Below are 22,506 nucleotides of genomic sequence, written 5' to 3' on the forward strand. Positions count from 1 at the left end.
AGTGGGTCAGTCCAACATAACTAACAGCACCAAGCTTCAGATGGGCTTCCTTCCCTGCACTACCTCCACCCTCGCCTGACATTTCCAGTCAGTCACACTAACACCAGTGGGTGTATATTAGCCTAGTCAGTCCCCCTGCAGGGCTTGAGCTGGGCCTGCAGCACTTCCCATCCTCCTCCTGTGTTTTGAGTTTAGCCGGGCCCCCGCCTGTACCGTGGGAGCCCCTCACCCCCGGCCTGGACCCTGTCTCCCCCCCACCCCGCCTGGTGCTGCTGCACTCGGCTCTGCCTCTGCTGGCCGAGGATGATGTGGCAATGCCATGTGTCGTCCTCTGAGTGCCGCTGCTACCGGCTGAACGGCTTCTCACTGCTGAAGCGCTTCCCTCTCTCGGCAGATGGGGCCTGTGGTAAAGCCCTGGACCAGCCGGTGGGAGAGTGGCTGGAGCACGTGGGGCTGCCGCAGTACGAGAGCAAGTTCCTGCTCAATGGCTTCGACGACCTACGATTCATGGTGAGTCACCTGCAGCACGTCATCTCAGGGGTCGCTTCCACTTCACATCACTCTGCCTCTCCCTCCGTCAACCTTGGCTGCATTTGTCTTCACTCTCACTCTCTCTCACCCCCTCTGCTTGTCTCCCAGTTCCTCCACTGCCCCCGCCTCCCCTTGCTCCTTCTTTTCTCTTTCACACTCAACCTTTCTCCTCTCCTCTTCCTTCCCCCTGTCACCTCTCCCCTCCATAACTCCTCTTCACCTCTGTGCAGTGCATGACCCTGCTAAGATTTATGGCCCCTCACTGAATCCCTTTAAAGAATATGGCCTGTCACCAATGGTAAGACAAATGGCAACCAAAACCCATTAACTTTTTTCCCAGCATTCCCGATCATGCCATCTCATTTACTGTACGATTCTACAATCACCTCCTCCCCCTGTACTGAATCCTCTGATTTACAGCCATTGGACTTGACCTATGTGTAGATACATTCAGATAACCTGGACAAATAGTCAATGCTCAATCTAAACCAACTGTAGTATACTCTAAATGCACTTTGCATGGATGCTTGCCAAATCTCACTAAATCCGCTACCCATTATGTTCTGTGCTCTGCTTGTGATGCTGTGACACAATCTTGCACAAACTGCACAATGTATGATTACACTGCAGCAGCATGCTCTAACCTTGTATTTACACACTGTGTAATCATGCTTTTATATTTTAAATGCACACATTGACATGTAGACATTTATGTTAGAGAATATTTCACAACTAAGTAAATTATCTAAACCCACATGATTTGTCAACGGTGATGTAATGGTTGAAAAAAAAAGAAGATCAGACAGATTAGTGTTTCTGGAAATCATCAACACAATTTGCACGAATGTTTTGCATTTTTAAACGCCTCCATCAGATTACATATTGATAAATTCATTTAACTGCAGCCCAGAGGATGTCTACAGTCTGACTAAAAGCGTTATCATGTTTTCCAAAAAGAACATTGCAAGGAAAGTTGATATTGCATTGGGCAGTGATTGTAAAAGGCAGCATTACGTTCTCAGTCCCACGGTCATGTTTCTTTGGAAAACATGGCTGTACACTGTAAATAACTAGGCCCAAAGGGAAAACGCAGACATTTCTCAGACCACAGAGCGGCATTAACACTATGGGCTATATGTTATATCAGTTTGTCACAGCCAAACTCAGTTAAGTGAAACCAGTGAGCTCAGAGGGAAGGTGGTAGTCTTCACAACGTGTTTCAGTTGAGGAGTGCTGCTTTCTGATCTGCTTTTCTCACTGGTGAAAGCATGAGATCACAGCATGACGGACTCCTTATGAACATGTGATCACTCCTACTATGAAGTGCTGTGCAGATAAAACTCAAGATTCTCATTTGTATTGACTGATAAATCATCCATGCAGATGTATCAGTTGTAGATGTCAGCTCATTGCACATATACTGCAATCATGTATACTGTATGTACTGTAGGACTAAGTCTATAGTCTGTAGTATAGCTACATGCAGTGCACTCTTTCTGTCAAGCATATTTTCTTGACTGCGAAAAGACACGCAGCGATGGTCCTGAACTAAACATGAACCATTTATGTTGTTTCCACAGTAGTATAACAACTAGATAGATAGATAGATAGATAGATAGATAGATAGATAGATAGATAGATAGATAGATAGATAGATAGATAGATAGATAGATAGATAGATAGATAGATAGATAGATAGATAGATAGATAGATATCTCTGGCTAAAATATTGTTTTCATCTCAGCGTATGTGAATTGTTATATTGCCAAACACCAGTGTATAGTTATCTGGACAGTGGGTCGAAAGATAACTAATAAACCTTTCTGTCATTGGAAGATTCCATGTTGAACAAGATTTCCGGGCAATAATGTGATGAGGACTATGGGTCATTAAGCATTCTGATGTTCATTTTCATGCCACGACTAATGTGTCTTGTGGACTTGATGCATCAAGGAGATAAATCATTAGCTTCACAAGCCAAATTACCCATGGATATTTACAAGGATGTGGAGGTTGCAAACAAACCGAAAGGTCAGAGTAGGCAGGCGGACATTGTGAATGTTTAATATTGTGCCCTTTTAGATTCTGCCAGACTTGCTTCAGATGTGATCAATCTAACTGAACTTGAACATCAGAACTTGTTTGTGAGATTCATTGCAAAGAATAGAAGTCCAATCAGTAGGGGGCAGTATATTGTGGCTCATTTTCAATCCAGTGCTATGGTTGAATTCATTTATGTGATAATATCATATTACAACACAATGAATACCAAAAAAGTGTAATAATACTTGGCCATTTCAGAAAGTGAAAGCCTATAAAACAAAATGCGAATAGACCCAAAGCTGTTTTGTTTTTTTAACACCCACCAACAGAAGGACGAAAACCCTCCACTATGTAGTAACCCTGCAGTGGTACTGTAGGAATCTCAGCATGCGAGCCATAAAGAACCTGTCACCACCGTCACAGCTGAAGATCTACCGTGCTGCTTGGAAACTTTCCTTCGGCCCGCCCACCAGAGCAAGAGAGCAGGCACTCTCACATGAGTCGGCAAGGCTCTCTGCATGTGATGATTGCTCTGAGATGCAGCTTTTGAGGGATCATAAATTATGAACAGCTGTGTGCCCATTCTCATAATTTTTACACGATGATTATCATTTTGTGCTCCTTTCATGCTGCCAGAAGTGGGGCGCCCGTGGCTGCCATTCTCTTGGCCTTTATGCCCACACATTTCATTTACAGTCCAAATTTCCACATGATTTCATCCTTTTTTTTTTTTTTGGCATGATGCTTTGTTGCTCTGATGCTCCGATGACCAAACTAATGTGGCAATGAAGCATAATGTCGAGTGCAAAACATCTTAGAAGTCGCCCATTATGCATTTACATTGCATCTCTCCTGCATTAATATTGGATTACTTTCTGCAGCCCCCTCTCTCGCAAATGTTGTAATGTGGTCCTGAACATATTGTAACACATTAAAATACGTTTTTGTTTTTTTTCCCCACCCCATTATTGTTATGACCCAGACTCTTGATAAAGTAACAAAATTTTATTTTTCTTAACAATTCCTCTGTGGGGCAGAGCAATTCTAATTCACTGTTGCATTAACTGAGAGTGAATTTAGTGAGATGAAGGATTTCTACCATGGTTACATCTGCAAGTTGCGTCAGATTAAATCAAACCACCATAGCTCATAAGCTATGTAAGTACTGAACCATACATTTCCGTCACATGTTTCAAATGCAGCATGAAATAATAAGTTTGCAGAGTCTCCCGAGGCATCATCAAACTTCAAACTGTGTTAATAAAAGTAGGGAATCTATTTTTGGGTCTCCCTTACATCAGACCCTGCTTCATTTTGACCTTTATTCTAGCGATCAGTGAGTAATCTCCCAACTGCACCCTGATACAGGCCCGTGAATACTGCTGCATTGTGCTCTGAAACCAATCCAGTGAGAGCAGATTGAGTAAAGACTACAGAACATTTTAACATTCTTGGCCAGGAAGAATCAATCTGCAGCAGTCCACGGGGAAAAACGCTTAGCTCCACATTTTCAAGGTTCTCCTTGTATCTTTATTCCAGCCTATAAACTGGAATAAGATGACAAAGCAGCCGGAGCCGTGAATATGAACGACTACATGAAACCAACAAGAATCTGCTTGTCAGTCAAGATTGTGGAAAGTGGCAGATGATCATTGTTCATTGTTTCTATGTCCTAAATCAAGGAATTGTCACGACTGTAGTGACATATTTTTGGTTCTTCGTGGACTGTTTAGTTTCCCTCAATGAAACGCAGCAGCAAAGGGATTGTGTGGATGCTGCTGCAGTTATGAAAGCTTTGTTCCCTCTGAGTCGCACCAGATCAGATTGATTACTCTTGGCATGCACAATTTATTTGACTTCATTGTCCTCCCACTCTGCTGTTACTGCTTGTGTCAGAGATGTGCATACTCTGCGTGTGTGTGCATGTTGTATGTGTGTTTGCACACTCTGGTAGTTACATTGTAGAATATGTCATGATACTTTTATTGACCCATGTTCTTGTAGCGAATTGTCATGTATAAGTATAGAGTCTGTTGTAAGTTGTAAGGGTGAGAGTGTGTGAGTGAGATACACTACATAATAGACGATCTATTTATTTTCTGAAATCGTACCGCTGTATGTCTATACATTGTATACTGCGCCTATGTCTGTGAGTGCGTGTGTGTGTTTTGCTTGTATGCATTTTTTTTTTTTCGCATGCATGTGCGTTTGAGAGTGTGGCCATGTGCGCCTGTGTGTGGATGTGTTTATTTGTGCTTGTCTCCTGTGTTTGTGCACATGTAGGGAAGTAACGTGATGGAGGACCAGGACCTCAGAGACATTGGGATCACTGACCCAGGACACAGAAAGAAGATCCTCCATGCAGCACGTGGTTTGCCTAAGGTACTTAACCTCACAACTTAACCTTGGCACGGAGGAAGGAAGGTGACCGAGTCTAAGAGAATAAAGGTCAAAATATTAGCATGTTGATTTAAAAAAAGAAAGAAAGAAAAATATATTATACACATACTGTATGCTAACCTTGATTTTAACTAGTACCTGCAGTTGCTCTGAAAATTTTAAATAAATATGAGTAGTAGAGAATGGGGTAATCAGACTGTAAAACATCAGCATGCTAAAACATTCACAGTGACAATGCTTAAATGCTAATTTCAAATGGGTGTAGGCCTATAATGTTTGCTAGCATCTTGGTCTATTAGCTTGCTATGCAGTGCCATTGATTTTGCTGATATTTGGTGGTAAATCAAAGAAATATGAGATTAAGGTTGATGGCTGTAAATTCAAAAGTCAGGAAATTAGTAAAGACCAATTTTTCCCTCTGGGATTTTAGAATATCATTGGGAATTTCCATTTCCAGTCCATCCAGTAGCTAGCCGTTTACATATTTAGCTCAAAACCAAAAATGTCAGCTTGACACATGAGGAAAAGTCATAGGATCAATGAAGTCTTTAGGATTCATCTTCTGGGAACCATGAACATCTGTATCAGATTTAATGGCAATATACAGCTATCTAGCTAGCGTGTTCCTTTAGTAATTTATACCTACAACTGGAAAACATAAGTAGAATATATAGGCCTACATTACTATTTCAATTTCCTTTCTCAGCATACAAAAGAATACAGCTCCTGTTATCTTATGTGTCTCTCTGCTCTGCAGGTCAAAGCACTGGGCTGTGATGGTAGCACATCTCTTGCCTCTTGGCTGGACGGCCTCGGTCTGCATGAATATCTACCCAACTTCCTTTCAAGCGGCTACCGCACCCTGGAGTGTGTGAAGAACCTGTGGGAGCTGGAGATCGTCAATGTAAGAAATCATGACTTGCATCATTTATCCAACACATATTTTATTCTGGGCCCTTTCAGATGATGGGAGAGCATGTTACTGCTCAGTGTCTCATGTTTTGACAAAGACCCATGAATGCTAATGGACTCTAGCGCTCTTCTTGGTCCAGTTCTCACAGACTGGCCTCCATATGGATTGTGTTGGAGGTTAAGAGGCACTTGCAGTGCTGAAATGACTTATTTGGTAATGGATCCATTTGCATAAAACTATAGCGGAAACATTTTCAGAATCACTGAGTAATTAGTAGATACAGAACAGATAAAATGTAAATTAAAGAGCAATGTGGTGAAAGATGACTGGGAAGTATGTAATTTGGTTTAATCTTTATGGAAATAATCTAACATTTTATGATAATTTGTAATCATAAAGGAGGACTAATTTTGTTTTCACTTAAAAGCTGTGGCAGTTATAGAAAACTGCATGCGTCATTTGGCTTCTACCTGTCGGTGTGTGTGCGTCATCATCATCAACCTTTATTTAACCAGGCTAAATTGCTAAGAAAACATCATTTTTGTGAGCAACGGCCTGGTCTGTGTGTGTGTGTGTGTGTGTGTGTGTGTGTGTGTGTGTGTAGGCTGATGCAGGGTAGATAAATCTGCTGGGTAACAGGACAGAAAAGGGGAAAATTATCCTCTACTACTTTTTTTCTTCTCCTGAATTTTCTCTAGTTTTTAATCTCTTGTGAAATACTGGATTGATTAATTTGTCTTGCCTCTAAAAAGGATTCATAACAACCAACTGTTTTTTAGGAGTCTTCAACTCAGATGGTTGGAGCCACTGAGCTACAGGAACTTTACAGACATCCTTATATTATATGCTATATTTTACACTGGGTTTATTTGGACTGAATGTGTTGTATTAAGAAGTAAAGGTACACTTCTTAACACTCCAGCGAAGCTACAGTTTCTCTTGAATGTTGCAGTTTCAGTGACAGCCAGGTGTCATGTGGACAGTAGCTTTGTTCAGGTGATGACAGGGAGACTGCCTGATGATCTAATACATACGGCTGATAAGAAATCGTAGTGGATGAGCAAGGATTACATTTTTCCCGTCCTCCACCTACATTCCTGTGTGTTTCCCGTTGTGATCAACACAAAGACAGCAGCAGAAAAATGGCAGAAAACAGCAACAGCTGCAGTATGATCAGCAGCTGCAGGAGAGCAGCAGCCAAACATACTGTATATGCAGCGTTTGAGGGATGGTGGCCAGCAGACTGCGATGCGGTACAGAAAGATGGGTGTGAGCGCAGGCCACATTACTTTCAGTGTGCAGAGTAGCAGAACTGCCTCTGAGCATCTTGGCAGAACTTACTTTGCCCATTACATTTCCTACATCCTCTTCAGCAAATAGCATCAAGCATCAAGATGATTTACGAGCTGTGATACCCATACAATCCCAAGGCTTTTTTATTACTGTTTAAATTATCTTATTTCACACGCTTTGTGCATGGTAGTCTCACTGGGAATTCTTTACATGAGAAAAATAAAAACAGCCTCAAAAATCCAGAGCACAAAACAGTTCTCCTCTGACTCCCGCAGAATACATAATTGAAGCCTTCAGACAAAGACCCATATGAGCCTGTTCTGGAATAATTTGTACCAGCAACATAATTGCAAATGTAACATTAATCACTCGACATCCATCTTTACTGGATGAGCGTGAATGTTAATAGCCAATTAGGCAAATATACAGTCTTGAGATAATGAGTTTTGACTACATAACCTATGTTTTCATCCTCAGAGGATTTAAGCAACACCGGTTGAAATGACATTATAAAAGGTTTAAAAAGACAGGTGTAGATGGACCAATGTGTGGCAGGTAACATAAATTGTCGTAAATTAAAAACATATTTAAATAATGACCAATTATTATCATTTGCTCAATGGGCTATAACCTGTTGTCATCCTATAAGTCACCAAGTTCTGTGTCATTTAAGCACGGTGTCTAAAAATGGATTGTGAATTATAGAGTGTCCCTGGATGAAGACAGTGCTGTACTTTAAGCTTACGGCAAAACAGATTGAGGCTGAATTATTGACGAGAGTCATTTCTGTTTGCCTGTGGATGCCTGCCAGTGACGGGCGCATGCCACCAACTCTGTGTCAGTGTATTTTGGGTATATCTCTATTAGCTCAGTCTAGAAAAATTCTTGTGCATGGCATATTGATGCCACAGTGCACTGGGAAGTCTGCTTCATATTGTGCCCTGATGCTGTCCTCTCTAGGTTATAAAGATTGGTCCCCTGGGCCACAGAAAGAGGATCATTGCCTCTCTAGCAGAGAGACCCTATGAAGAGGCTCCATCTAAGTCCCGTCGTCTGTCCCCAATTATGGTAAGACTGATGATGTGCGCAAACTGCTACAGTTTTATTTATTTTTTATTTAAATGTATCTACATTTATTGGAGTTTTCATTGTTTGCTGTTCAGGCCGCGTTTCCTTATTAAGAGGCCTTTATTGTTTGATGTAGGCAGTGTTGTAAGTAACTTCACGTAAAATGTTCTATAATGTGATTTTAGAAAACCCCTTGTACTGTTATTCTAGACCTAGTGGTATAAAAGATTTTAGTATGACATTAAATACCTACATTTATATTTGTTTAATTGTGTAATTGTAATCTATCTAGAAATGCAACAATTAGTTAATCTAGATGAATAACCAGCCAGTTGATCTACTTAGTCAGCAACTAGTTTTCTAATGGAATTAATATTTTAGTCTTGTTTATGTGAAGATGGCTGCAGCTTCTCAGATGTGAAAATTTGATGATTTTTTTTTGTTTTACACAAAAGTAAATCTCTGGGGGGGAAAACAGACCAAACAGATTATGACAACTGTCATCAACCAAACAATTAATTGAGAAATTAATCAGCAAATGACTATGATCAATCATGAAAATTAGATGAACATGTTGATGCAAATTCATTCATTTTTTGTTGCTAATAAAAGTCTAGTTTGTGTTACATGATTAATTAAGTAATTACTAATTAGTAATTATTACAAATCCTGCAGAATCATGTATTTTGGACAACACCTATTTAGTACCTACTCTACTAAAAATGCACAAAAATGTGCAAGAGGTGTGATTTTTATCTAAAGCAATATGCATTGTGAATCAGACTGCAACAATGTTAGTACTACTGTTTCACCTAAACTGCAGGAACATACTGTTGGTGCTAATTCAGCTAATAGCTTGGGTATGTCCAATATGCATAATTAGATTGAAGGGTAATTCTGGATACGCCTTCTTTATAACCCGGTGTACTCAGTGTGAGTGATAGCTTTGTAAGATACAAGATGTTTTTAATTTTAAAATGCTTTCAATATGTCAAATAAAGATGTTAAAGTGCTCAATATTTCAATTGAGTTGGAAGATAACACCCTGTTACTTTTCTGAAAAACAATTTTCTGAACAACAGTTAAAACAGAGCTGACGGTGGAAGTTAAACAGCGCCACATTGCAAGCTGTATTTCTATGCCAACATCATTTTGTGAGAAAATGGATCCTTTTCTTTCTGCAGCGGATTTCTAATTTTGGAATGAAATTCTTCAATATCATTATGTTCACAACAGTTAAATACTCAGGGCTGATTTCCCAGGCAGATTAAAGTGGACTAAAAAGAACGGAGAATCTCCATGGAAGAGGCTCTTTTGTCGAGGATTAGGCTTGGATGTAGATCAGGCAAACCAGCCCATGTAGACAGTTCTGTCAAACCATTCATCTGTGCTGTGTTTGTACTCTTTTGTGTGACTGTGTGTCTGTGTGTTTTTTGACAGTTTCATGACCTCCTGTCCCAGACCACGTCTCCCCTTAGTCAGATGGACCCCTACACCAGTCGCTCCATGGACATGCTCCTGCCCCTGACTGAGTCAGACCGGAGGCGGAGAGGAGTCGACCAAGACTGTAGTGTTTCTCTGAGGTCTTACAGTGAGAGGCCACGCTCTGTAGTGAGTTCTTCACTTCACTTTCTTCCACTTTAGGAAAACCTCCTGATTCACTTTCAGAGAGCAACTCAATGAAAAATACACAAGAAGGCGCTGTAAAGTTAAATGTGTTAGCGAGTGCCCATCACATGTTGTTGAAGTTTCTCGCACACAGACTCATTCCCAAGGGGGCAGTTGTGGGTCTGAGAAGTGAAGCTCACTTCTGCGTTCAACAAACTGCAATCCCCTCGGCTTCCTCTGGGGGCTGGTGTCAGAAAGCAGCATTCTCCATAGACCCCCATGTTAAAATCGCCGACTTTACATCCTCAATAAACATGATCAAAGCCTGGTGTCAGCACGTTTTTTGGTCTCAACCGATAGTTTCTACCCCCGCACACACTCTGAGGGGGGTGAATTTTTTTTAAAACTCTACCGTTTTACTATTATTAGGTTAAAATTCTTGCATAAATTAGGGCGCGGAAACGTTGAGTGACAGGTCCGGAGCAGGTTTGGCAGTTGCTTTGAGGCCAGTGGGCGGGTTCTCGGCCGGTTGACCCGTTGAGTTACCGCCTCTCCTCCAAATATGGAAAGTACACGCCCACCAAAAACCAACATGGCGCTGTTCAGGCCGCCATATTTGAGTCACAAAAACGACTTCCCAAAACCAATGGGTGACGTCACGGATGCTACGTCCATGTTTTTTACAGTCTATGCTCGTTTCTGATGCACAACAAACTCACAGGTTGACCTAAATCTTAATGGACCAAGCCCAGAACCACAAGAACATTACACCAAGGAATAATGCAAAGGAGTGATTAATGGTATAGCTTCATACAGTGACACACAGTGTGTGCGTGTGTACTGTCTTGTATCACAACCTACCCCTGACTTTCTTCAGTTCTCCTTCAAGGGAATGACCTAAGAGTAACTTGGTGATCAAATATTACCATTTGCTAAAGGTCAAACTACGACACACACACACACACACACACACACAACCAGTCAAGCTGACACGCCAGCTGTCTGACTCACTGAGGCAAAAGAGAAAACACAGATGAGCATGTATATCAAGGAAAATACTGTACAACGGCACCAGCCAGGGTCCATGATATGTAAAATCAATATTTATTTTTTCACTAAATGCTTGGTAGACTTTTGTCATCAATATATTTTACTCTGACAAGTGATTTATGCACAGCCTACGTTGACCTATCGGCCCAACGCAGCACATGAATATTTATGAGTATACACAGCAGATCACAAAGGGCTTGTATTAAAGATTAAAGTGCTGACGAGGCAGACTTCAGACGCCTTTGCACTGATGTACAGCAGTCAGAAGTCTTGCACCTTACTAGCTCGACTGAGACACAGATTTGTATTTGGGGTCAGTGAGGTTACATGTGTGATCAGTGGAATCAGCATTCACCTCTATCATAATATAAATTATACTACATAATCACTCTTTATTGACTGAGATGTGTATTTGCGATAATGAAGTGACACTGACCTGAATAAAGCAGAGGTCTCCCACTGTCTTAGAGAAGAAATTCATTTGTTTCATGTCACAGTTGTTGGTCATGTCGTCTCTTTTCACTGCGCTCAGCAACCAATGATTTCACGTCTCCGCAGGACAGACAGAGTGAGCGACACAAAGACTCGCGTTTAAACCTCCGGCCGCCGAGCCACTCTGCTACCTACGCCACAGTGTCCGCCTGGCATCACCAGCCTGAGAAACTCATCCTGGACTCCTGCGGATACGAGGCGACTGTATGTCTTGCTTTACTTTCTTTAAATTGCACTATTTACATTGTGGTATCCACTGTTTCCCCTAAAGTAGGCTAACTGGCATTTTATTGTTTTTATAAATTGACCCAACCTTGGTGTGTTTTGACTTTCCCTTCTAGTACCTAGGATCAATGATAATCAGGGATCTACGAGGGATTGAATCCACACAAGATGCCTGCGCTAAAATTAGGGTAAACGTTACTGAAAATAGTTTTTTCTTTTTTTTTTCATTTGGACTGACCTTTTGAAGAACAACTGAAAATGAGTGTAAATGAATTAAAGTAAATAAATAAAAGTAAATGTCAGACATGAAAACCATGATCCGGAAGGGAGACCTGCCTGTAGAGGCAGCTGATTTTTATTTTTTATTTCAATCACCTTTGGAGTGCATGAACCAATGTATTCTGTTGCACCACACTTTCCCCTCACTTTATTTAATGTGTGTGTTTCAGAAATCCAAGGATTCAAGAAAGGGTCCAGTAGTCATACTGTCCATTACCTACAGAGGGGTCAAGTTCATTGATGCAGCCACGAAGGTAATGTCTATGTTTATTGATTGCCCAAACCAAACATTCAAGTTCACTCACTCAGCCTCCATTAGCGGTTGATTTCCACTTAGCACTCACTCCCTTCCTTCCTTCCTTCCTTCCTGCAGACCATAGTTGCAGAGCATGAGATCAGAAACATCTCGTGTGCTGCCCAAGACCCAGATGACCTCTGCACTTTCGCTTACATTACCAAGGATCTGAAGAGTGGCCACCACTTCTGTCATGTCTTCAGCACGGTGGAAGTGGTGAGTACATTTCTACACTAAAAAAAAAAAAAATGCAAAAAATGTGGTCAAAACACACACAGTGTCTTGTGTCTTTTGCTTCATGTAATAGAAATTTGATCTACTGTTGCCGTCAATAATGGAAAAACTAAATGTCCTTTGAATCCTGCTGTTAAAAATGCACTTCTAGATGGACATATCTTTCTTGATTAGCTCTTCAAATGGTCTAATTGAAGTGCCCCTCCTACTGCGCGTGGCATTTCCATGTCCAGCCATTGGTTATGTTCTAATTAGGGCTGCAGCTATCGATTCTTTTTGTAACCGATTAATCTAGCACTTTATCGATCGATTAATCGATTAATCGGATATTCTTTTTTGTGTTTTTAAACAACCAAAACAACAAAAATGATGTGGCTTTGAATGATCAAGCATTTGGCTTTTTTTATTGGCTCCAAAAAGCCCATTTATTACAAGTGCCAACAAGTAGGAGGTAAGTTAACTTACTGTAAATTTAAACATACAACATTACAAATAAGGATTGCACATTTGCTCCTTTGCTCCTGAAAATTACCTGAGACCAAAGAATATAAAATATCAAGCCAAACAGGATAACAATATAAAATTTATAAAAAATAAATAAATAAATGTAAATAATACAATTATAAGTCAAGACTTGGCATAAAAAACAAATTATGTTTTCTATTATTAAAATTCTGATTAAAAATTGGGTCAGGTCGGACCACGGGCTTCTTTTATTCATTTATTTATTTATTTTGCCGTGGTCCAGCCAGAATTAATGCTCGTGAGTCCAGCTGCATCAGGTCCAGGCTTCAACACCTGCGGATTGGACCAGGTCGGGTCTTTGATCTTCTGCTCAAACGGGCTTTAAGAGGTGTATTCACAGGAACTTGCTTTTATTTGCTCAAACCTGCAGCCAGACGCGATCCAGCACGGGAGACTGGAGTCTGTTGACAGGTTTTTTTTTTTTTTTTTTTGAGAAGTTACGGTAGGTTTACATATGACGGTCTGGGAGATGCTGTGGTGCTATAGCCTACTGGAGGGGGGGGGGGGGATTACGGGGATTACTGCAGTAGAAACACTGCACCTTGTTCTCTTCCTTTTTGAGTTTGTGATGACCCCAAACTTTAGCCTTCGCACCGAGTGTATCACGCGCTAGTGTGTTTCCTTGACAACGGTCCGTGTGGAACAATATCCCTGCACGTCATATAGGCCTAACAAGGCTTCGAGGCAGAGTTTTTGCCTCGAGCTATTTTTGTAATCGAGTTAATCGAGTAACTCGATTCAGCCCTAGTTCTAATGCTCAGCCTCTGTGAAGGTTGATGACGATCTTTCATCTCTGACACATGGAGCCAGTTGTAACAGTCAAGATCAGATTTCACTAAGCCAAACATTAATTCTGAGCCTCAGTTTTTATATTTGACACAGTCATTTCATGGGCAGTCTGTTGTGCAAAAATAGCTTCCGCTTTTCTCTGAAAATGTGTTTGATATCCAACCAAGAGCCAGGGGATAATTACACTAAGTAATTATCCTGACAATGTGAAGAGCAAAGCTTTAGTGCAGAGTACAGTGTCAAAACAAACATTTACAAGCCAAAAAGATGTGATATCTCCTAATGTTGTTGTATAATATATTGAAAAAGAGTTTAAAGTCACTGGAATATTAAGAATACAGTAGATGGTGATTTTATGAGTTGAAATTGTTCTCCGCCTAAAAGAAAGTGAGTCACCTTTGTGAAAACAGATCTCACCTGAAGATTCATTTAGGAGTCCAGACCGTTTGTTTTGGACTCAAAGGGCCCATATACTGTGTTTCTAAAGGTTAATGTGAATCCACTTCAAATTTATTGAAAAGCTGCTGTTAAAAAGCTGTTGAACTACTGTGACTTTGGCTTTATATCCTGATTTACAGATATTAAAGCAGTCGTTTTCATCCCCACAGACGCAGACTTACGAGATCATCCTAACACTGGGACAGGCATTTGAGGTGGCCTATCAGATGGCGATCCAGTCCAGGGCGAGACAATATGTACCCCCTTCATCTCTGGCCTCAGAGGTCATAGAGACCAAAACCAGCCGCCCTGTGTCTCAGTCGTGGAGCAGCATGCGGAGATCAGCAGTGAGTACCACCCTACGAACAAAAAAAAGAAAAGAAAAGTGTGTATCTGTGAGTGTGTTGAATTTGCTGTAGTTTTTAAAAGGACAGAGGGAGAACAGAAACATGACGTTGTGCAATCATAATACAGAAAGGGTACACAGACCTCATGACCGACTTTTCCCTGCTGCTCAATGCCCAATGGGCCACCTACGAAGGAAGATTTGCTGCGTGTGTGGTAGAAAGTGATGAGTCATTACTTTGCTACCAATTTCATCTCACCCAAACCCCCGACTGTGTGAGTCACAGCGATCAAAATGCATTTTCTTGTTGTGCATATGGGAAACATGATGAATGAATAGTTTTATTTGTTGCCTCCAGGCGGGTGTATGATTTCCTCTGGGACTTTTCTCGGGGCTGTGCCCTGCCGGTTGGACCCATCCGCTGCTTCCTCACCGCTGAATGAGCGCGTTGCGTAAATGTTCACGTGTACCCCGAGCTACGCATTTGATGCATTGACCTCTCAGGCTGCATGTAATGAGCATTCAGTGATCACTGCCACCTGAGAGAGCTGCACAGCCGAGAGCACGCACACCGCTGGGCCACATGCGTATGCAGAGTCACAAATCACTTTGTTTTACTACCTGCCTGTAAGGATAATATATGGAGTAATCACAGAGCTGCATAATGAATGTGGCCGGTTGTTAAAGTTTTAGACGAGAAGGCAGGGAGGGAATTTGTTTAGATGCTTTTTTCTCGCTTTGTTAATGCTTGTGAATCTGCTCTACTGAAACAGGAACTGTTGATACAGCTTTTCTAAATCTTCCGTAAAGGAGCAGCTGAATCTTCGCTAAGCCCCACCCCCTCACCTAAAGCTACTGCACCTGTCAAACTGCAGTCTCGTTATTTTCTCAGCGATCGCAGCTCACAGTCGTCACGACGGCAGATTTCCTACATTCTCCAAGGGTCTTTGATTTGAGGCAGAAGAAGTCAGACACAGGATTTAGGGGGCTGATGAAATGACGACTGCTAGTAAATCTTATCAGCTGCGGCTCCCTCGCCATCCAGCCCCATGGGTTTGCTGAAAGTGCTAGGTCACTGCTTTAAAACTAAAATTCAGTTGAATCTGTTGAAAAGTGTTAGTGTGTTTGGTGGCTACATGCATAGTATTGTGCTAAGAGACTGGGCATATAAGCAAAAAAGAAAAAGTCAGCGTGGAAATTAAGAAGCAGTTTTTGTTCTTGTAATGCAGTGAAAAACTATGTAGATATCCTGTAGTATTTTAAGTAGGATAAATGTTTTATTCTGTTCTGACTAACCCAATGGTAACAGCTGGGTTTGCTGGAGCATCCTCCATTAGTCCAATGAACAGCAGGAAAAAGCCACTAATATTAGTCTAAAATGAGCTTCCACTCGCTGGTTTAATGTTGCACAATGGAGATGCTAGAACAGGGCTTTTTAAAGGTGTAAACCGTAACCTTATGAAGCAGCCACCTAAAAGACTGTGCTCCATTGGCGTAACGCTGGGTTACTAATCCTGTGGGTTGGAAATGTAGATACACTGTTTAATCCAGTCCTCACACATTTGCTCTTGTGTTTTTGATGTTTGAAAGGCTGGGGGAAAAAACATGCACATCTCTTCAACATGTGGAAAACCCAAAGCTCGACAGGCCTGCCGTGCCTAGTTACAGTTGCTAAGCTATAATTGGACGGTCACTGTTAAGGGGTGGGGTTTAGCAAAGCTTAATTACAAGAACACATGAAGTAGAATGATTTTTCTTCTGTTTTATTTCCTCCTCTGCAACTCTGAACAGGTGACAAAAAGCTCTGGACTGCCTCGTTGTCCATGCGGTGCATTTAAATGCTCTGTCCTGATTTTCTCTCGTTTTCTTTAACATGTCTTTGTTCTTGTCTTCTTGGTCCTCCTGCTTCCCAGGGTGCCCCTCTGCTCGAATGCCGCTGCTGTCACTGTCACACGTGTACTACCCACCGTCCTTCCTTCCTCCCGTTGCACTCTGTTAGCCCTGGAGTCCAGGTCCTTCTCTTTCCTTTCCTCTATTCAACCCTTTATCATCACACATCTGCTTACACACCACTCCCTCCCCTCTTTCTTTTTCTTGTCGTCCAGGTGCTGCAGTGCACTTTGTCTCCTTGTTTCGTGGGTCGTAGTACTTCCACCATGAACGTTCTCCTCATCCCTTTACTTTCCCATCTTTCATCTTCATCTGACATCTAGAATTTTTTTTAAAAGATGCAGCTAGTTCAGGTTCCGTGGTTAAACACACTCAGGAAAGAGAGGGTTTTTCGTGATGCGATTTACCTTCTCTACACGAGGACTGTTGGCTAAAGTGAGCGTTTACTCCATAGCGGTCATAACCAAGATGGTTGAAGTGGTCTTTGTCGGATGGTTTAGGCTTCTTTTCTCTTCTGTTGTCTACTCTATCTTTTTTAAAAGACATGTTGAACTGAAGGTGTCATCCACGAGCAGGGAATATAACATTTCCAAATGCCTACTCTGAGATCTTTTTTTTTTTAGGTATTTCTACTTAAATACATAAATGAGCGTGATGTATGTAGAATGGTGCGCATTGACTGCTCGTGTTATGAGACTAGCCACTGGTGTAGAGCACGTGTTGCTTTTGAGCTACTAATCAGTGTATTTTTAAACTCCCAGAGGGTCGTAGCTTTGGTTTTACTGCTGCGGCTTACCACAGGCTGAGTGTGTTTCTTCTCTGTCAGACATCATCCATGTTGTGGATTGAGCCCTGAGTGTCTGTGATTATAACATGATCACTGGACTGTTACCTCTAATCCACATGCACGTGTGTGAGCTGAGGACTTGTCAGTGTGGCGCAAAAGTTGGCCTCCCACTGCCGCCCGTCTCACGCCCTCCTCTCGTCCCCCCTCCCTCCCTCCCCCCGGCAGATCGACCCCCTGGAGATGGACGCAGACATGCACTCCCTGGGCAGCACCTCCTGGCTCTTGGACCAGCGGGACTCCAACCGGCGCCCCGTCAGCACCAAGTACGAGACCACCATATTCTGAGGCCGGATCCCCACAGCCGCCCCCCCCTCCTCTGCACCCCCCGCCCTCGTACTTTCCTCTCCCTCCGCATCCGGTTCTCCATTTATCTCTCACACACTCTCCCACACACATGCACACACATTTTCACACACATACACATACACACACATATATACATGCGAGCCCCGTGCCTTCTCACTGTGATGGTATAGCACCCCTCAGGGCTGCCTACTCCTGCACCCCTCCTTTGCCCCCACACCAACCTCCTGCCCGCCATGACAACCACTCCTGCAGCTCCCCCCGTGCCCCCCTAACACCCCCGGCAGCCTCCCTCGCCCGTTGCTGCTGCAGCCAATGGTGGAGCCCTGGAACGGATGATCCTGGACTGATCTCATTTTACAGTGGCCCTGCTCTCTCAACCAAACTGCCTCTTCTCTTCCTCCTCATCCTCCTCTTCCTGACAACTTGCATCTGCCTCCAAATCCCCGATAGCTCCCAGAGGTTTCATCTTTATTCTTCTTCTTCATTCAGGCCATTTTTTAAAAAAAAAGAGAGAGAGATAGAGAGATTCTCAACAGGCAAAACAAGCATGATCATTTTTATTTTGCTCTGTATCTTGACTCCTCATTGGCTTTTACAATAGTTTATAATAAAGGAATAAATTGCAAGGTATGATGTCTTACCAAAGGGGCTGATGAGTAAAACTGTTAAAGGAGTAGTTTGACATTTTGGGAAATACAGTTCTTTGCTTTGTTGCAAAGAGTTAATGAGAAGATCAATATTACTGTCAAGCCTGTACAGCAAATATAAAGCTACAGCCAGCAGCTCAGCATACAGACTGGAAAAAGGGGGAAACATATCCACTTCCCAGCACCTCTTAAAACTTGTAAAAATCCAAATCTTCTGCTTTACAGGCAGCTATGTGCCAGACTATTTCCTGGTCCTTGGTGTCCCATATATACATCCCAGAGGCTGCACCTTTATTATTCCACCTGTTTGGAGCCATTTGTTCAAAACTCACAAAGTCGGGACCTCGTCACCTCCTGTAGAACAGCGTTTTGTTGCTTAGATACAGGTTAATTATTGGGCTTTGTTGGTGCTAGCTATTCCCACCTGTTTCCAGTATCTGTGCTCATCTAAATTGGCTAATCCAGCTGCTAGTGGTGGTTTAACAACTGCAACAGTTGCAGTCTTATCATCTAACTCTTAGCAAAAAAGCAAACAAGAGTTTCCCCCAGAAGTAAACGTAATCTTCAACAGGCCCCTTTGATATCTCACAGATTGAAGATTAAGACTCCAAATCTGTATGAAAGTATGAAACTTTTTTTTTCTTTTTTGTATCACTTTTTCTTTTTAATTCACTGTCTTATTTGACTGTTTGGTTGTTTTGCCACAAGACAGTTTATTTTTTGTTTCTTTCTCCATCTGTAGCCTGTCCTGTCTTACCAGGCATCTACCACTGTGAGGCACTATGAGGAGGCTGCTTTGCTAGCATGGGATGCAAGATGGACAATTAATCAATGAAAGACAAAAACAGCAACATGCAGCAAACAACCTGTTTTTTTCTACGCATTTGTACAATAGTCATAATATCAACACGATGGATGGTTCATGAATCTATCACTGATGTCTGAACTCTTAACGGACCAAGAACTACTGAACCCTCGTAACAAAAAAAAAAAAAAACACACACGGGAGGACAAGTTTCCTACACTTTACCGAGGACAACAGCCTTACTCTATTTCGGGTTATCTATAATCAACTAAAGCCCCTCCCCCCTCCCGCTTTCCCCCTCGACCTCCCTGAACACCACCACCCAACAACTGCACGCCTTCCCCTGCTTCTAAAAGACTTAGAAAAGAAAGAAAAAAAAGTCAACACTTCTAATTTCCTGGTGTATTGAATTGACTGTGACTGGCTGGGACGACGTTGCTCTTTTGATGGTACAGTTTTGTCCAGATGAGAGTCTTTGCTCTGGCCTTGTACTGCCCTGTGCCTCTCAGCATTCATGGTAGCACTGAGAGACTGAAAATCACAGCATCTTCTTCTTGTCAATTTAAAAAAAAATACAAAAACAAAAGGTAAAAAAAACACTGTGTTAAAAGATGGCACTATCCCTTTTAATACCTACTCTTTTCTTTTTCTTATGGTGCATATAGGACATTAGTGCATTTTGTGATACTTTTTGATAGACGGGGGCTGGCTGAAATACTTTGGGACAGGACGATTAAGAAGGGATTACTACGGGATCCCGACATTAATACAACCAGAGGCAAAAAATAAAAAGAACACTAACAAAAAGAAAAAAGAAAGGAAGCATATGGAGTGTACTGACTCTGATTCCAGGTTTCACCATTTTGGTAATTTAAACAAAAACATCTTCAATATGATCTCATGTAACTGGAGTATATTAACGAGCCCTGAGCACAATTTGGCGCACGTTTCCCAACATAGCATCTTATTATCATGATTACATGGGTAGGTATCCATGCTGTTTCACACCAATTTAGAATTAGGTACAGTACACGCAAAGTATGTCACTTGAAAATGAATGGCAGTGAAAAGATTTAATTCCACTACATTAAAAGAGGCCAAGTCTAAATGTTGCTCTGGTGTGATGTTAATGCGAATGGATTTGTTATGCTGAGAACGTGACACGATTTTTATTTATTTATTTATTTTATTTTTATTTTTTTTAAAAAACAAAAAAAACAAGATTTTTTTTTTTTGCTCCTTCCTGCACTGTGACTCAGAAATGCTCTTTGTGGAGTCGACACATATCTGTGGGTTCTCCCCTGTGTGCACTACCTGCTGTGCGTGCTGTATGCCTTGTTTCTGTCTGTCCTCATGGGAGTTTGGACTGTTACTGTTACATCACTGGCCACTGTCCTCGTTTATGTGTGTGTGCTGCCGCTGCTGCTGCTGCAGGAGACGTGAGGTTTTGAGCTCCTTCTCCAGAAGACGGTGTGTCTGGAGACTGACTGTTAAAGATGTAACCGGTCTGTGTGCGGTACCGTGGCTGTGTTCATTGCCACTCTGTTCTGACTGTTAACTGTTAGCTTCCACTGACGATGCATGTTGGCAGTGTTTTTTGTGTTCTGTACCCTTTGATGCACTTGGCCTGAGCAGTCGTTTGTATGTACCGTAGCAGTGTCTCGTCTCCTCTCGCTCATCTGCCATCTGCTTTTTTATGTTCCCTCTTCTCTGTTACACACCAAATACAGCGATTTCATCTCCATCCCTCCTCCATGTTTCCATTGTCGTCACTCCTCCCAACATTTTTGTCACGTATGTTCTTCCATTTTGTGTGTCACCAAGACAACCTGCTCTAGTAATGGATGCATAATATAAAAGCATTACACTTTAATGAGCAGCAGCTATTTAAAGCAAGTTTTGGTGGCATGTTATGGCTGTGCATGTACCAGTCTTTTTAACATTGGTGTTTTCCTTGTGTAGCTCACCCCAGCGTTCAAGTTTCCGGATACCAAGCTGTGAGTTGAAGGGGAGCAGCCGATGCGATGAGTGTGTTTGCGTGTGTTGAGTTAGAGGGCAGAGCAGTGGAAAAGAGATAGAGAGGGAGAAAATGAGAGGTAAGCCTTACGCAACGTGCAGGGCCAACCAGTGCTACTCTGACATTTAGATCTCACTCTGTATATCCCCCTGCTCCTCCACTGCCCCCCAAATCCAATCCCAACACACTGACGAAAGGTAACCTGTTGTCCCACACCACTGGCCACACAGGACCGGGGGTTTCACTCCTGTCTTGAGAAAGGTCAGGTCTAATTCCTGGCCTCCATGTGACTTTCTGATCTTGTCATGTAGGTACTGTAATGTTTAGAGCACTGTAGAACATTAATGATATAGACCATTAATGAGCATTTCTATTGATTCAGGTCTATTGGAGATAAGTAACTGTGGGGATTATTAAAGGGTAAAGAGAAATGTAACAAAATGTAGAGAGAAAAAAAAACTGTACCAGCATACAATGCTTTGCCCATGTTTGTGGACAGAGTATGGTTTGTCAATGAAAATGTGATACTGTTTAAAATTTCAAAGCAATATTATATTAATGAAATTAAATAATACAATGACAAAAGAATCCTTCTGAAGTCTGTTGTCAGCATTGATTTTCTTTTTATGGTTGAGTAATAAAAGATAAAAAAAAAGAAACATTACACCAGCTGTGTAAACTTTAAAGTGACAATTAAAACAACACAGTAATTATTGTACAATTACGCCATCAGTGTTTCCCCTACAGTAGAGATCGGTGGGTGGTGCAACTTGTAATTCAAACAATCAGTACCAGTTTGAGCCTCTTCTGTCATATGTTACATTTATGTCAGGCCTTTAGGTGCCTGGTGATCTTTAATGTTATTGTCACTCCCCTTAACAGACTCACTTGGATTTAGAAGGGGAAAAAAACTTGTTACATGATAAAAGTTGGATTCTCCCCAAATTATGACACTAATGAAACCAAACCATGGCTTCATTTGTACGTGAACTTCAAGTACATAATTTAATTGAAACTGTAACTTTCTGGAATTATATTTGTTTCTGCAAAGTTTGTTAGGATCAAATATGGTTACTGACCATTAATGTAACACTGATCAGTGGTCAATAGAACACCTGTGAAGCAGAGAAAGTCCCGCAGCTCAGTTCAGTAGCCTATCAGTTATGTTTCTGTGTTTTTGTATGCTCCACTCAATGATTAATCCAGGTGTGTCTGACCATTATGACTCCTCAGACACACCTGGATTAATCAGTTTGTCCAATAATGTAAGACAGGAAATGAAGGAGCAACATTAAGTTCAGGAAGTAGTGGAGCTGTGCAAAGAGCCCATTCATATTCAGTTCAATCAGTGTTAAAACTGCATCATCACATAATAATGTATACACTTGATGTTCACTGTGATGGATTTTACCACACACACCAGTGTTCCTCTCATAGAGCAAATGGATTTCAGTAATGTAGCAAG

At 41.7% G+C, this 22,506-nt stretch overlaps 1 protein-coding gene across 6 annotated transcripts in view; it reads left to right on the forward strand.

Annotated features, from left to right (window-relative positions):
* Positions 1 to 21,632, forward strand: part of anks1ab (ankyrin repeat and sterile alpha motif domain containing 1Ab) — a 42,955-nt gene extending 21,323 nt beyond the window's left edge. For 2 of the 6 annotated variants that reach the window (XM_085777078.1, XM_085777083.1), the window contains 13 exons: positions 395 to 510; positions 4,858 to 4,956; positions 5,732 to 5,878; positions 8,141 to 8,248; positions 9,689 to 9,859; positions 11,465 to 11,602; positions 11,740 to 11,811; positions 12,073 to 12,156; positions 12,276 to 12,413; positions 14,354 to 14,530; positions 16,443 to 16,541; positions 17,432 to 17,529; positions 18,962 to 19,200. In XM_085777078.1, the coding sequence (XP_085633204.1) occupies positions 395 to 510; positions 4,858 to 4,956; positions 5,732 to 5,878; positions 8,141 to 8,248; positions 9,689 to 9,859; positions 11,465 to 11,602; positions 11,740 to 11,811; positions 12,073 to 12,156; positions 12,276 to 12,413; positions 14,354 to 14,530; positions 16,443 to 16,541; positions 17,432 to 17,529; positions 18,962 to 18,995 (1,481 nt within the window). In that variant the 3' untranslated portion in view covers positions 18,996 to 19,200. Of the gene's footprint in view, positions 1 to 394; positions 511 to 4,857; positions 4,957 to 5,731; positions 5,879 to 8,140; positions 8,249 to 9,688; positions 9,860 to 11,464; positions 11,603 to 11,739; positions 11,812 to 12,072; positions 12,157 to 12,275; positions 12,414 to 14,353; positions 14,531 to 16,442; positions 16,542 to 17,431; positions 18,032 to 18,961; positions 19,624 to 20,986 lie in introns of those variants that run through there. The other 4 variants (XR_015035858.1, XM_085777079.1, XM_085777080.1 and 1 more) reach the window with 4 other exon arrangements.
* The last annotated feature ends 874 nt before the right edge of the window (positions 21,633 to 22,506 follow it).

The sequence above is a fragment of the Trachurus japonicus genome, chromosome 5, assembly GCF_045865225.1.
Source record: "Trachurus japonicus isolate A0001 chromosome 5, Traja_1.0".
NCBI lineage: Eukaryota > Metazoa > Chordata > Actinopteri > Carangiformes > Carangidae > Trachurus > Trachurus japonicus.